The following is a 14811-nucleotide window of genomic DNA, read 5'->3' on the forward strand; positions in this document are numbered from 1 at the left end:
TTTTTTTTTTTTTTTTTCTTGAGACAGGATTTTGCTCTGTTGCCCAGGCTGGAGTGCAGTGGCATGATCATGCCTCACTGCATCCTCAACCTTCCGGGCTCAAGCAATCCTCCCGCCTCAGCATCCCAAGTAGCTAGGACTACAGATGCCAGCCACAACGCCCTGATGTTTGTATTTTTTTGTAGAGACAGGATTTTGCTATGTTATCCAGGCTGGTCTCAAACTCCTGAGCGAAAGTGATTTACCAGCCTTGCCCTACCAAAATGCTGGGATTACAGGCGTGAGGAACCACACTCAGCCTGTTACTTCTTTCTTTTACCTTCTTTTACCTTTAGTTGCTTTTCATCACAAACAGAAGTACAAGTAACTAAAAACATATATTTTTTTTTATACAGTGTAGAGACTGAAGTTGGTGATTACATGTTCTGCTTTGACAATACATTCAGCACCATTTCTGAGAAGGTGATTTTCTTTGAATTAATCCTGGATAATATGGGAGAACAGGCACAAGAACAAGAAGATTGGAAGAAATATATTACTGGCACAGATATGTTGGATATGAAACTGGAAGACATCCTGGTCAGTATGGTCTTCTAATAAAATAAAAAGTATTAACATCCAGAGCCCTTAGTATGGTAATGGTTACTGAACTAAGCATTTTATCTGCATTATCCAGGAAAATCTGTTTCTAATACTTTTTGCCATAAATACTTTGACCTACATTTCAAGTATCAGCTTAATTTTACTTTATATTCGTAAAGCCCTTTTATAGTTTTCAAATAACTTATCTTCTAGGACCCTATTATAAAAATAGCTTTTTTCAGATGTGCAACTAAGACTGCATCTTGGTAAGTTTGTTTTATAAATGTGCAGTTAGAATTTTATTTTATTTTATTTATTTATTTTTTTTGAGACAGAGTCTCGCTTTGTCGCCCAGGCTGGAGTGCAGTGGCCGGATCTCAGCTCACTGCAAGCTCTGCCTCCCGGGTTTACGCCATTCTCCCGCCTCAGCCTCCCGAGTAGCTGGGACTACAGGCACCCGCCACCTCGCCCGGCTAGTTTTTTGTATTTTTTTAGTAGAGACGGGGTTTCACCGTGTTAGCCAGGATGGTCTCGATCTCCTGACCTCGTGATCCGCCCGTCTCGGCCTCCCAAAGTGCTGGGATTACAGGCTTGAGCCACCGCGCCCGGCCTAGAATTTTAAAAATTACAGATTATGCTTCTGTATGCTTCTGATTATACAAAAGGCATATGAAAAATAAAATGTTTTCTAATTTCACAACTATTTTGTGGTATTAAAACATTGGGTGTTTTACTGAATACTAAATTGGTCAGATTAACATACAAAGAAGGAAATTATAAACACATGCATCATGTAATAGGTAAATACCTAAAGTTGTATCTGTTGGGTTTTCAAAAAGGAAATCATTGCCAGGCATGGTAGCAAGTACCTGTAATCCCAGCTATTCAGAAGGTTAGGGGGAGGATCATTTGAGCCCAGTTTGAGGCTGCAGTGAACCATGGTCACAGGTATAAATAGACACTACACTCCAGCCTGGGCTATTATATAGCAAGACCCCATCTCTAAAAACTTAATCATTTGGCCAGGCGCAGTCTCAGGGTGCAGTGAGCTGAGATTGTGCCTGGGCGAACTCCGTCCCCCCGACAAAAAAAAAAAAAGAAACCTTAGTCATTTCCTTTGGTTGTGTGAGGGCTAAGAAACAGATAATGTACGTAAAACTCCTGATGCTATGCCACTCAGAACAGTTTCATGTTACCTATTTTCAATTCACAGTAGCTTTTTTAAATTAACTACTTACAAACAGTATAAATATGTCAGGAGAATTATTACATAACCTTACAGAGAATCTCTAATATAATATAAATAGTACCTGCCCCTCAATTGTGCAGCCATCTATCTTAAAATTGTGTTTGGATAAAAAACATAAAGCATATTTTGAAAAAAAATATTTTTGAGACAGGGTCTCACTCACTCTATTGCCCAGGCTGGAGTGCAGTGGCACCATTATGGCTCATTGCAATCTCAACCTCCTGGACTCAAGTGATCCCCGACCTCAGCCTCCCAAGTAGCTGGGACCACAGGTGGTGCTACCATGCCCGTCTTTTTGTAGCGGCAGAGTCTCTCTGTGTTGTCCAGCCTAGTCTTGAACTCCCGGGCTCAAGGGGTCCTCCTGCCCTAGTCTCCCAAAGTTCCAGGATTACAAGGCATGAGTCACTGCACCCAGCCTCATTTTTTAATTAAAATTTCTGAGCATTCTTTAATAATAAAATTATTTTATTTATCTCCAGGAATCCATCAACAGCATCAAGTCCAGACTAAGCAAAAGTGGGCACATACAAACTCTGCTTAGAGCATTTGAAGCTCGTGATCGAAACATACAAGAAAGCAACTTTGATAGAGTCAATTTCTGGTCTATGGTTAATTTAGTGGTCATGGTGGTGGTGTCAGCCATTCAAGTTTATATGCTGAAGAGTCTATTTGAAGATAAGAGGAAAAGTAGAACTTAAAACTCCAAACTAGAGTACTTAACATTGAAAAATGAGGCATAAGAATGCAATAAACTGTTACAGTCAAGACCATTAATGGTCTTCTCCAAAATATTTTGAGATATAAGTGTGAAACAGGTATAATTTTAATGTGAAAAGCCTTCACTTTCTGTGCAAGTAATCCTGCTGATCCAGTTGTACTTAAGTGTGTAACAGGAATATTTTGCAGAATATAGGTTTAACTGAATGAAGCCATATTAATAACTGCATTTTCCTAAGTTTGAAAAATTTTGCAAATGTCTTAGGTGACTTAAATAAATGAGTATTGGGCCTAATTGCAACACCAGTCTGTTTTTAACAGGTTCTCTTACCCAGAACTTTTTTTGTAAATGTGGCAGTTACAAATTAACTGTGGAAGTTTTCAGTTTTAAGTTATAAATCACCTGAGAATTACCTAATTATGGATTGAATAAATCTTTAGACTACAAAAGCCCAACTTTTCTCTATTTACATATGCATCTCTCCTACGATGTAAATAGAATAATAGCTTTGAAATACAATTAGGCTTTTGAGATTTTTATAACCAAATATATTTCAGTGTAACATATTAGCAGTAAGTATTCGTCTTTGTACTTAGCTTACGTTCCCAAAAGCTGACATTTTCACGATTCTTAAAAACACAAAGTTATACTTATTAAAATTAGGACATGTTTTCTCTTTGAAATGAAGAATATAGTTTAAAAGCTTCCTCCTCCATAGGGACACATTCTCTCTAACCCTTAACTAAAGTGCAGGATTTAAAAATTAAATGTGAGGTAAAATAAGTTTATTTTTAATATTATCTGTCAACAGTTAATATCTGTCAACAGTTAATAATCATGTTATGTTAATTTTAACATTGCTGACTTGGGTAATTCATTGTTACCAGCAGTTGTGAAGGAAATATTGCTAAAATGATCTGGGCCTACCATAAATAAATAGCTCCGTTTCTGAGTTCTAAGAATTATCCGAGACAAGAAAGAATTTAGAAAAACTTGAGAACACCGAATCCAAAATAAAATTCACTGAAGTAGAACTATAAATAAATATCTAGAATCTGATTGGCTCATCATGACATCCTACTCATAATATAAATCAAAGGAGATTAATTTCCAGTTAACTGGAAGAAATTATTTGGCTGTAGGTTTTTATTTTCAACAAGAATTCTGGTTTGAATTATTGTTTGTAAGCAGGTACATTTTATAAAATGTAAGCCCTACTGTAAGATTTAGCACTGGGTGTACATATTTATTAAAAATTTTTATTATAACTTTTATAAAATGGCCTTTCTGAACACTTTATTTATTGACGTTGAAGTAAGGATTGGAAACATAGACTCCCAAGTTTTAAACACCTAAATGTGAATAATCCATATATACAATAAAGTCTCTGCCATCTAATTTTTTGAAGTCTATGGGGGTCTTACTCAAGTACTAGTAATTTAACTTCATCATGAATGAACTATAATTTTTAAGTTATGCCCACTTATAACATTGTTTATGACTACATTGTGAGTTAGAAACAATCAAACAAAATTTCGGGTATAGAACCCCTCAACAGGTTAGTAATGCTGGAATTCTTGATAAGCAATAATGATAACCAGAGACAGTGATTTCATTTGCACTCAGAGTAGTATAAAAGGAGATACATTTCCCTCCTTAGGCCCCTGAGAGAAGAGCAGCTTAGATTTCCCTACATGCAAGCTTTTTAAAAATGAGGTAAATGCCATATATGATCAATTACCAATTGATCTTAATTGGCCAAGAAAATGCTTCAAGTGTCTAGGGGTATCCTCTGCAACACCTGCAGAACAAAGGTCAATAAGGTCCTTGCCTATGAATAGCCCTCCCTTTTGCCCTTTCTGTTAAATTTGTAATGAGAAGCAAATTTACAGTACCATAACTAATAAAGCAGGGTACATATATAAACTACTGCATCTTTTCTATAAAACTGTGATTAAGAATTCTACCTCTCCTGTATGGCTGTTACTGTACCGTACTCTCTGACTCTTTACCTAACAATGAATTTGTTACATAATCTTCTACATACATGAGTTGTGCCACTGATCTTAAACCTATGATTCAGTAACTTCTTACCATACAAAAATGATACTGGCTTTATTTGGAAAAGAATTTAGGAATATTTAGGACAATTACTTTTACAGACAAAGTAAAAAGACTGAGATATTTAAGAGGCATAACCAAAAAAGCAAAATTTGTAAACAGAGTAAAATCTTTAATATTTCTAAAGACATACTGTTTATCTGCTTCATATGCTTTTTTTTAATTTCACTATTCCATTTCTAAATTAAAGTTATGCTAAATTGAGTAAGCTGTTTATCACTTAACTGCTCATTTTGTCTTTTTCAATATACAAATTTTTAAAATACTACAATATTTAACTAAGGCCCAACCGATTTCCATAGTGTAGCAGTTACCATGTTCACCTCACACTAAGGCCTAGAGTTTGCTCTGATATGCATTTGGATGATTAATGTTGTGCTGTTCTTTCATGTGAATGTCAAGACATGGAGGGTGTTTGTAATTTTATGGTAAAATTAATCCTTCTTAAACATAATGGTGTCTTAAAATTGACAAAAAGTGAGCACTTACAATTGTATGTCTCCTCAAATGAAAATTCTTTATCTGAAATTTTAAAAGAAATTGATTCAGCATGTAAGGATTTTTCATCTGAAGTATAATAATGCACAATCAGTGTTGCTCAAACTGCTTTATACTTGTAAACAGCCATCTTAAATAAGCAATGTATTGTGAGTACTGATCTGTATATAATAAAAATTATCAAAGAAAATGACCAGTCATTTGTAAATGCTGTCTACTCCTGAAAGCCTTCCTTCATCTCAGTCTTAGTTAATAATGTGCTCTCTCCTCCTGTTTTGAAACCCCATAGCTCTCTACACCTCTTATTATACATCACTCTACTTTGCATTGGAGTTCTGTTTCTATATGTACTTATTCACCTGCCTAAACATGCATTGTTCCTAAAAGGTACAATTTTTGCTCAAAATATATGAAAGGAAAGATAATCAGTTCTTAAAGTTTGGACCCAGGGAACTTACCCTGCTAAATAAGCACCCAGGGAACTTACCCTGCTCCTCTACCTCACCCCAGAAATTGATTATTTAGGTCTGGAATATGCCTCAGGATTCTTAATTTTTAACCAACACAATATAGAATCCTGTCAGTTATCCTTGGATCATCTGCTTAGTGATCTTGTGAAATCAAAACTCCTTTGAGGTTATTTCATTTTCAGAAATATTTTAAGTGATATCTTAAAACTTGTTAAAATAGCATATAGGAAAGTACAATGCTTGGTGTAGGTAGGTTATTATTTGGTCATTTCCCTCAAACCATCCAGACAAGCCACTCTTCTACCACAAGCTGGTAGAAATCCTTAGGCACCTTTCTGCTTCTGCACTGCTATCACTTTCAGGTGTCTAAGGCTTCTGGAAGGCTGCTGTCATAACCTGGAGCCATATACCTAATGTATGTCTGGGGAAAGGACACCGATTAAAAAATCTGGAGCTAAGATGATGTTACATAAGAGAGGGCACATGGAGATGGACTCTGGATCCCTGCATCTGAAAGAAAAAGGCAAGAAAATGCAGGGCAGGGAAAATCCTGGAGGTCTTCACTGACCATGAATTAAAATCCTAATTGACAGTTTTACAAAAACCCTCCTGTTTTAGTACTTGGTTTTGTTTCTGTTTTAACAAGCTTAGATTTATTATTGTGCCTTTTATAGAATATGAGGAAGAAATAGGAAAGCAGTAAAATGAACAATGAGAATCTGTTATCCAAACTGATATAAACTCCCTCAGAAAGAAAGATACTACTCCCCAATCCTGGAAGTGTTAAGTGGCAATAATGATCACATGTTGTAAAGGAGATTGTTAACTATGGCTAGTATCAAATGGGAGGCTGGAGTAAATCTAACCTTTCTTCCCTTGATTTCAATTCTAAAAGGACAAGTAATACCATTGCAGAAAGAAAAGACAGTTCCAAATGATAAATTTTAGAGTTGTTTTGCTAGGATGCAAGAGAAACTGGATAAGTGGACCACTCATACGTTGCTGGTGAGATATGAAATAGTAGAGCCACTGTGGAAAATATTCTTGGCAGTTTCTTACAGAACTAAACATGCATTTAACATATAACCTGGCATTTGTACTACTTGACAGTTATCCCTGAGAAGTTAAAACTTAACAAAATGTTACATAGCACCTTCATTTACAATAGCCAAAACCCAGAAACAACCTGGATGTCCTTCAAAAAGAGAATGAACGGTTTAGTATGTCCACACCATAGAATACTAAATAGTAATATGAAGGAACAAACTACTGATACAAATTGGATGGACCTCAAGGGAATTATGCTTGGGTGGTTTGGGGGGACAATCCTCAAGTTTTACACACTGTATGATTCTGTTTTTGTAACATTCTTAAATAATAAAACTATAGAGATGGGAAACAAGATTCTTGGTTCAGGTCTTGGGACTGAAGGGAAGGAGAATGTGGCTATAAGGGGAGCCTTGTGGTGGAAAAGTTCTGTAGTTTGATTCTGGTGATTACATAAAGATACATGTGAAATGTTAGAAGTATTTATAGCTGAAACAGATATTAGTATGTTGGTATATACATATTTCTGAATGACTAATTACTTTCGCCATGTTGCCCAGGCTGGTCTCGAACTCCTAAGCTCAAGTGATGTGCCCGCCTCAGCTTCCCAAAGTGCTGGGATTACAGGCGTGACGCACCATGTCCAGCCTGTTTTTTCCTATGCATACATAATTATGATCAAGTTTAATTTTTAATTAGGCACATTGAGATTAATAATAGCTAACAAAACGGAATAATTGCAATAATATATTGTAATAAAAGTTATGCAAATGTGGTTTCTCTCTCAAAATATCTTGTACTCACCCTTGTGAGGCTGTGGGATGTCATACAATGCCTAAACGAAGAGATGAAATGCGGTGACTGATGTAGGTGTAAGTGATGTAGTTAGGCTACATTATCATCAAAATAACTTCGGGTGATCCTGGATCACTAAGCCAAGGTAATGTTGATGGTTAAGGATCAGACAATGTTGTTGGTTGGGGATCCTCAATAGGTGAAGGATTTCTATTTTGGGGGTCTTTTTGCTGAAAACTTTTGGAAGAACATTGTAACCAGAAGTTGTTGACTCTTCAGCTCATCGAAGTGTTGCTGCAGAGATTATAATCCTTTGGTGATCATATTGGTGACTTTAATGCTGTGTCCCATCTGAGGATCATATTCTAAAATTCTGTTCTTTAATGTCTGTGCAATTCAAAACACTTTGGCAAGTTTAATTAATGTCTCTGTTGGCGATTCTGCTTCAGTTTATCTCCTCTCTCTCTGTAGATGACTCAAGTTCTTCCAATTCCTCATTTGTTAATACTTCTTGATGGCCTTTGATATGCTCTTCTTCATCAAGCACATCAGCAAATCCTTCTTCACAAGTTTTGTGAAGGATTGTCTTGCTGCATGATTTAAATTTGCCATGGGTCCCTAGGAAGCCTTTACATCATTTATGGTATCATTCCACAGTCTTCCAGCAGGAATTTACCTGTTTCTGGTTTTAATTCATCCACTGCAGCTTTGATGAATATTATGGCATGAGCAATAGTGAATGACTGCCAGCACTGCATTATATACATATTAGGGTCTGCAGCAATTGCTGATCAAATGTGTTCAAATATCAGGCAGTTCTATGTGGCCTTGACAAACCAAATGATGCCCTGGTCAGGGACTGAAGCAGTAAGGTTTTATCTGGAGGTAAAAATGCCACCTCAACATTTTCATTTTCATAGCAGACAGATTCATGTATTGTCCATTATTAATATTTTAAATTCTAACCCTTTCTAAGTATTTTTTCACTTCTGGGATGAAGCATTGGTGGAACCATTCCACAAAGATGGCTGTCACCCACACTGATTATGTTGCCAGGACACATAATTTTTTGTTTTGTTTTCGAGAGCATGTAGGTTCTTCACTCTATACACTACACCTAGCTTTATCATATGGCCTACAGCAATGCCATATAGTACCAGAGTTAATCTGTTCTTCCATGTTGTATGCCCTGATGCCGCCACATTTGCACTTTTATGAATGTAAGTTCTACTGGGCATCTTCTTCCAGAAAAGCCTGATGTAACTGCAATTGAAAACTTGCTTTGAATGGTATCCTTTACTCCTTAACTTCAACTCTGTTGGAAATGAGGCAGCAGCTTCTTCATCAACAGATACAACCTCTTCAGTAATTCTTAAATACTTCAGTCCAAATCCATTCTTGAATCTGTGTAACCATCCCTTATTTGAAGCAAATGGCTTGGTATCACTCATTTCAGGGGATCCCTTGCTGAATGCTGGTATAGGCTCAGTGCTTTCGGGGCAACACACTGACGTCAGTTGGAACACATTTCTTTCTGTCCATGTCTTCCACCCACAAATTTAATCCATTTATGCCAGAGGTTGCAAAATTTGTGAAAAATCAGACCTTGGCAATGACGTTGAGCAGCAGGATATAAATAACTCCCACAAGCTTAGCATTCCAATAATAAAACACTAGGCATAAATGGGTTAATGCCTTTTTCATCTTAAAACTAGCACGAATGTTTTTCCTTCACAATTTCATGAAGATTTGTTCTTACCTTAGATCTTACCAATCTCTGCATATAATTTTCTTCTCAAGTACCTCACCTTTTCAGTTTATGATTTATCTTTGGCATATCCAATTGCCATCATCTCTACACTTATACCTTGGGGACACCATAAAGTAAAATAAGGGTTACCTGAACACAAGCACTACAATACTGCAATAGTTGATAGGATAACCAAGATGATTAAGTGTCTAATGGTGGATAGCATATAGAGCATGGATAGGCTGGACAAGGGGATGACTCTTGTCCAGGGTGGGACAATGAGTGTGAGATTTCATTACGCTACTCAGAATGGCATGCAACTAAACACTTGAATCCACAGACAAGAGGTGACACCGTAATGCCTTTGAAAATGCTAGGCCCTCAAATATTGAGTGACATGCTCATTCTCAATTCCAGGCCTTATTCTGCTCCTTCATGTTGAAATTAGATTTTCTCTCACTTAGCCTCTATTCAAGCTAACTCATCCTTCAAGGTAAAACCTAACAAATATTGCAGTCCAGATCAATCTCATTTCTCCAGCAATACAGCACATATTTTGATACCTGTAGTCATATACTGTTTCAGATGTTACTTAATAATCACACTTATGTCCTAACTCTCCAAGACAGTACTATTAAACAATACCTTCAACCTCACCCCCCCAAAATTCCACTTCCTTGATTTTATGCTATGTCTTATACTATCCAATTTTTGCCATTTAAGATCCTATCATCCTTCAAAGCCAAATTCAAATAGAATTCCCTTTCAATAAGTCTTTCCTTGGTATCTTTCTTAGGCTTACCCTAAATTTCAATGGAACTTTGTACCGATATTCCATAGTAATTATCAATTTCAACTCAAATTTAGTTGTATTTATGTCTGCATCTTCCATAATTTAAGAACTCAGAGCCAGGCTCCTAATGTTTCCTCCATCTCTTCACAGCAACTCATAGGCATTCAAAGCATGATTGCTGAATTTGAATAAACGCTTAAGACAACCACACAGAATTTTACATCTCAACCACTTTCAGAAAAACTAAAGCATACCAAAAAAAAAAAAAATCCTATAATACTATAGTGAGTTGACTTGTGTCCCCCAGAAAAAGATACATCCAAGTCCTAACTTCCAGTATCTGTCATTGCAACCTTATTTAGAAACAGGGTCTTTGCACATGTAATTAAAGATCTCCAGATAGGATCACCCTGCATTTAGAGTGGGCCCCAAATCCAATGACTGTTGCCCTGTAAGAAAAGGAGAGGAAGATTGGAAATAGGGGAATGCCTCATAAAGATGGAGGCAGAAATTGGACTGGTATGTCCAAGAATTACTAGCTGCAACCAGAAGCAATAACAGTCATGGAAGGGATTCTCCCTCAGAGTATCCAGAAGGAATCAACCTTGACACAAACTCAATTTTAGACTTCTAGCCTCTAGAACTCTGATAAACTGCTGCTGTTTTATGCTGCCAAGTTTTTGGTAACTTGTAGCAGCTCTAGGAAATTAATATAAAGGCCTCAATAGCAGAGCCCCAGAAAAAAATTTTTAGAAATAACAGCAATAATGAAGTCAAGAAATAAACAGATCTGAGTTTAACAAAAGCCATATTTTGCCTATACTTATGATGAATGGGATTTTGATTATAAAGCAGTGGCTCATTTCATATTAAGTTCGGCGCAACCTCTAAAAATGTCTTATGTTAAAAGTATATTCTTAAAATGTTAAACCAAAGCTATTATCACATTGACTATTCTCTCTCTTGTTCTATGTGTTGTGTACACACACACACATTTTTTTGAGAGAGTCTCATTCTGTCATCCAGGCTGGAGTGCAGTGGCATAGCCTCTGCACACTGCAGCCTTGACCTCCCAGGGATCCTCCCACTACATCTTCCCAAGTAGCTGGGACTACAGGCTTGTGCCACCATCCCCAGCTGATTTTTGCATTTTTTGTAGAGATGGGTTTTCCATATTGCCTGAGGCTGGTCTCAAACTCCTGGGCTCAAGTGATCTATCCACCTCGGCCTCCCAAAGTGCTGGAATTACAGGCATGAGCCACTGTGTCTGGCCTAGACAGTAATTTTTAAAATTCATGCAATTTCTAAAGAGAATGATCCTAATTAAGTTCTACGTTATGATGGTTATTTTCAGTACAATCTATGTCTTTGAGATGGAGTCTTGCTCCATCGCCCAGGCTGGAGTGCACTGGCACCATCTCAGCTCACTGCAAGCTCCGCCTCCCAGGTTCATGGCATTCTCCTGCCTCAGCCACCCGAGTAGCTGGGACTACAGGCGCCCGCCACCATGCCCAGCTAATTCTTTTGTATTTTTAGTAGAGACAGGGTTTCATCGTGTTAGCCAGGATGGTCTTGTTCCCCTAACCTCGTGATCTGCCTGTCTTGGCCTCCCCAAGTGCTGGGATTACAGTCGTGAGCCACCGCACCTGGTTCAATCTATGTCTTAATGTTCTTAATAGTGAAGTTACATTTTGGGCGTAAGACTAGATACGGCCTTATATTTTGCTTATTCTTTATAAAGAATTGTAGGCCAGGCTCACGCCTGTAATCCCAGCACTTTGGGAGGCTGAGGTGGCAGATCATGAGGTCAGGAGATCGAGACCATCCTGGCTAACACGGTGAAACCCCATCTCTACTAAAACCACAAAAATTAACAGGCATGGTGGCACGCACCTGTAGTCCCAGCTACTTGGGAGACTGAGGCAGGAGAACTGCTTGAACCCGAGAGGCGGGGGTTGCAGTGAGCCAAGATCACACCACTGCACTGACAAAGCAAGACTCCTTCTCAAAATAAATTAAAAAATTAAAAATGTAATCCAGTGCTTCCCTTTACCTTTATGCTGTATTTCTAAGTTATCCAGCTTGGGCTTTTTTAAGTCAGAGTATGCTAAAGGAATTACGAAAATAACTTCAATGAGTTTTAATAAAAAAATGTAGACCTCAAATTCTAAATATAAATTATTGGTGTTTTGTTAATTTTGTTTATCTATGAAAACGAGCATCTTCAAGTAGCAGATAAAATTTGATTATATCAAACAACATATAGGTTCTTCAGAAAGTGTGCCAAAATAAATGTAAATTACATTTAAAACCACTTGAAGCTGGGCACAGTGGCTCAGGCGTGTAATTCCAGTACTTTGGGGAGGCCAAGGAGGACGGATCACTTGAGGCCAGGAGTTCAAGACCAGCCTGGCCAACTTGGTGAAACCCCATCTCTACTAAAAATACAAAAAAATCAGCCAGGCGGGGTGGCGGGTGCCTGTAATCCCAGCTACTCAGGGGGCTGAGGCAGGAGAATCACTTGAACCCAGGAGGCAGAGGTTGAAGTGAGCCAAGGTTGTGCCATTGTACTCCAGCCTGGGCAACAGAGCAAGACTCCATCTCAAAAAAAAAAATTAGCTGGGCATGGTGGCACATGCCTGAAATCCCAGTTACTCAGGAGTCTGAGGCACAAGAATTGCTCAAACCCAGGAGACAGAGGTTGTGGTGAGCCAAACTCGTGCCACTGCACTCCAGCTTGAGCAACAGAGCAAGACTCTGTCTCAAAAAAAAAAAAAAAGAAAAGAAAAGAAAAGAAAATTCAATCCAAGCTACTTTTACCACAGAGGGCTTGAATTAGAAAATTAAATATACATATAACTACCTTTAACAACATTTAAGGCTGAGAACATTGCTTTCAAGAAACTGCTAAGTAGGTCCCAGGTTAATATTTAATATTATTCAAAGAGTTGCCACATGAGCCGAAATGGCACCACTGCACTCCAGCCTGGGTGACAGAGCGAAACCATCTCTAAATAAATAAATAAATAAATAAATGCACTTGAGTCTTAAGTATTTTTTAAGCCCTTAGTTTTAAAATATTTTCAAATTTTTGAAAATTATTTCAAAAATATCAAGAGTGACCCTACTAAAACAAATTAAATTCTACCTTCCATATAAAAGCAAACCAGTACAGGTAACTTAATTTTATACATTTAGTTATACTTATTTACCCGAGATTATGAAACAAATCAAATTTAATAAGTATTACTTGAATTTGGTAAAACAATTATCTTAGAAATTAATTATAATTCTTCGAAGCTTGACATTCTCAGTTGTAGATTAACAATTTCAGCACTTAAAGGACTAAAAATTAAGCAAATTACTAATATCAATTATTGTATCCATTTAACCTACAAAGTAGTGGGAATTAATACTGAATTGCTACTCTAATAACATCTCCATCCTACTCCTTTGGGCCTCTTTTATGCCTATTAAATATATACATGTAACAAAACCATGTCATGGCAATTTGCCATTCTCTAAAATGGTACTATTCTTACATGACAAGTCCCTACTAGGCAAAACACAGTTTTTTCTTTCTCATAATGACACACAGCATACATGAGCCAACACTAGCAGTAGTCTTATACTACCTGTCAGTTAACAGAAACCATGGTGCTGTTTGGCCAGGCCGTTTGTGTCTGGACGTCTGTTAAGGAAATGTGAAGACCAATTAGCTACAAAATAATCAACTTACTCTAGCCTACATTATAGTCACAACTTAATTATCCAGCAGCCACATTTCTAAATATCTCAACCACTTATATTTCATAAAGTAGAAAGCAAGAATAACAAACTGAAAAAAATATATTTCCAGTGGTGAACAATATTTTTTTAAAGCCATTTACATTTTTTCAGAAGTAAATCACTCTCAAACCCTCATAGTCTAAAAAAATCAGAACTGTGGTTTGTAAAAGAAGGTTTGAACTTTATTCATGTGATTATTTGTCCCAGAAAGCCTTGCCTAAGTTCTTTCCAGCCTATAACAAATTAATAAATAATGTTTAGATGCCATGTGGGAGAGTAGAAAGCTGCTCAATGCACTATGAATAAACAAACATGGATTATTAACATAGGGATTCCAACAGAAGATATGTGAAAAGCAGATAAATATAAAACACCACCTAGCCTAAGTCATGAGGTTTAAGGCTAAGATTCCCCCACCCACATCCAGATTCCTGTGAGTAGCACAACATATTATAGCAATGAACAATAATGAATCTTCATAATCTCTCAGTGGAAAGGTAGGAAAGGTTAACATGTTATAAAATGGTGTTTTAAAAGCATGAAATATTTAATACATTCTAGAAAATGCTTCAATGAAAAGGTATTCTCAATGTTTCTGATCTTCAGATGGTTTAAAAGTTGCTTACAGAACAAACTATAGTTTATAAAGAATGGGTCTCTAATGACACAATTCTTCGTTGGAAAATTCATATCAAGTTAACACAAAATATCTAAGATACAAGGTTATGCAAAATTACAATAAAACTTTTAAAAATCAATAGACCTGTTACAGAATATGCTCTTGGATTCTGGCAGGAACTTGGTGACAAAGGGATACAGAAAACAAAACCATGCTTCCAGAAGTCTTTGATGAACCCATAGTTTTTCCCTTCCAAAACTCTTTCCAACAAGCTTCATTTCCTTAAGCTTCCATGTCTCCTCAAGGAAAAAAGCTAATACTCAGGGATAGCTCTCACAAAATCTCTTATCTGCTTATTGTCATCCCAAATTCTGTATACA

The 14811-nt window shown here is 37.0% G+C and overlaps 1 protein-coding gene across 1 annotated transcript in view; it reads left to right on the plus strand.

Moving 5' to 3' along the window:
- Positions 1-7037, plus strand: part of TMED5 (transmembrane p24 trafficking protein 5) — a 31829-nt gene extending 24792 nt beyond the window's left edge. The window contains exons 3-4 of the mRNA XM_017881621.1: positions 396-579; positions 2311-7037. Of these exons, the coding sequence (XP_017737110.1) occupies positions 396-579; positions 2311-2529 (403 nt within the window). The 3' untranslated portion in view covers positions 2530-7037. The remainder of the gene's footprint in view (positions 1-395; positions 580-2310) is intronic.
- Positions 7038-14811: the final 7774 nt, after the last annotated feature.

The sequence above is a fragment of the Rhinopithecus bieti genome, unplaced genomic scaffold (genome assembly GCF_001698545.2).
Source record: "Rhinopithecus bieti isolate Rb0 unplaced genomic scaffold, ASM169854v2 scaffold_12721, whole genome shotgun sequence".
NCBI lineage: Eukaryota > Metazoa > Chordata > Mammalia > Primates > Cercopithecidae > Rhinopithecus > Rhinopithecus bieti.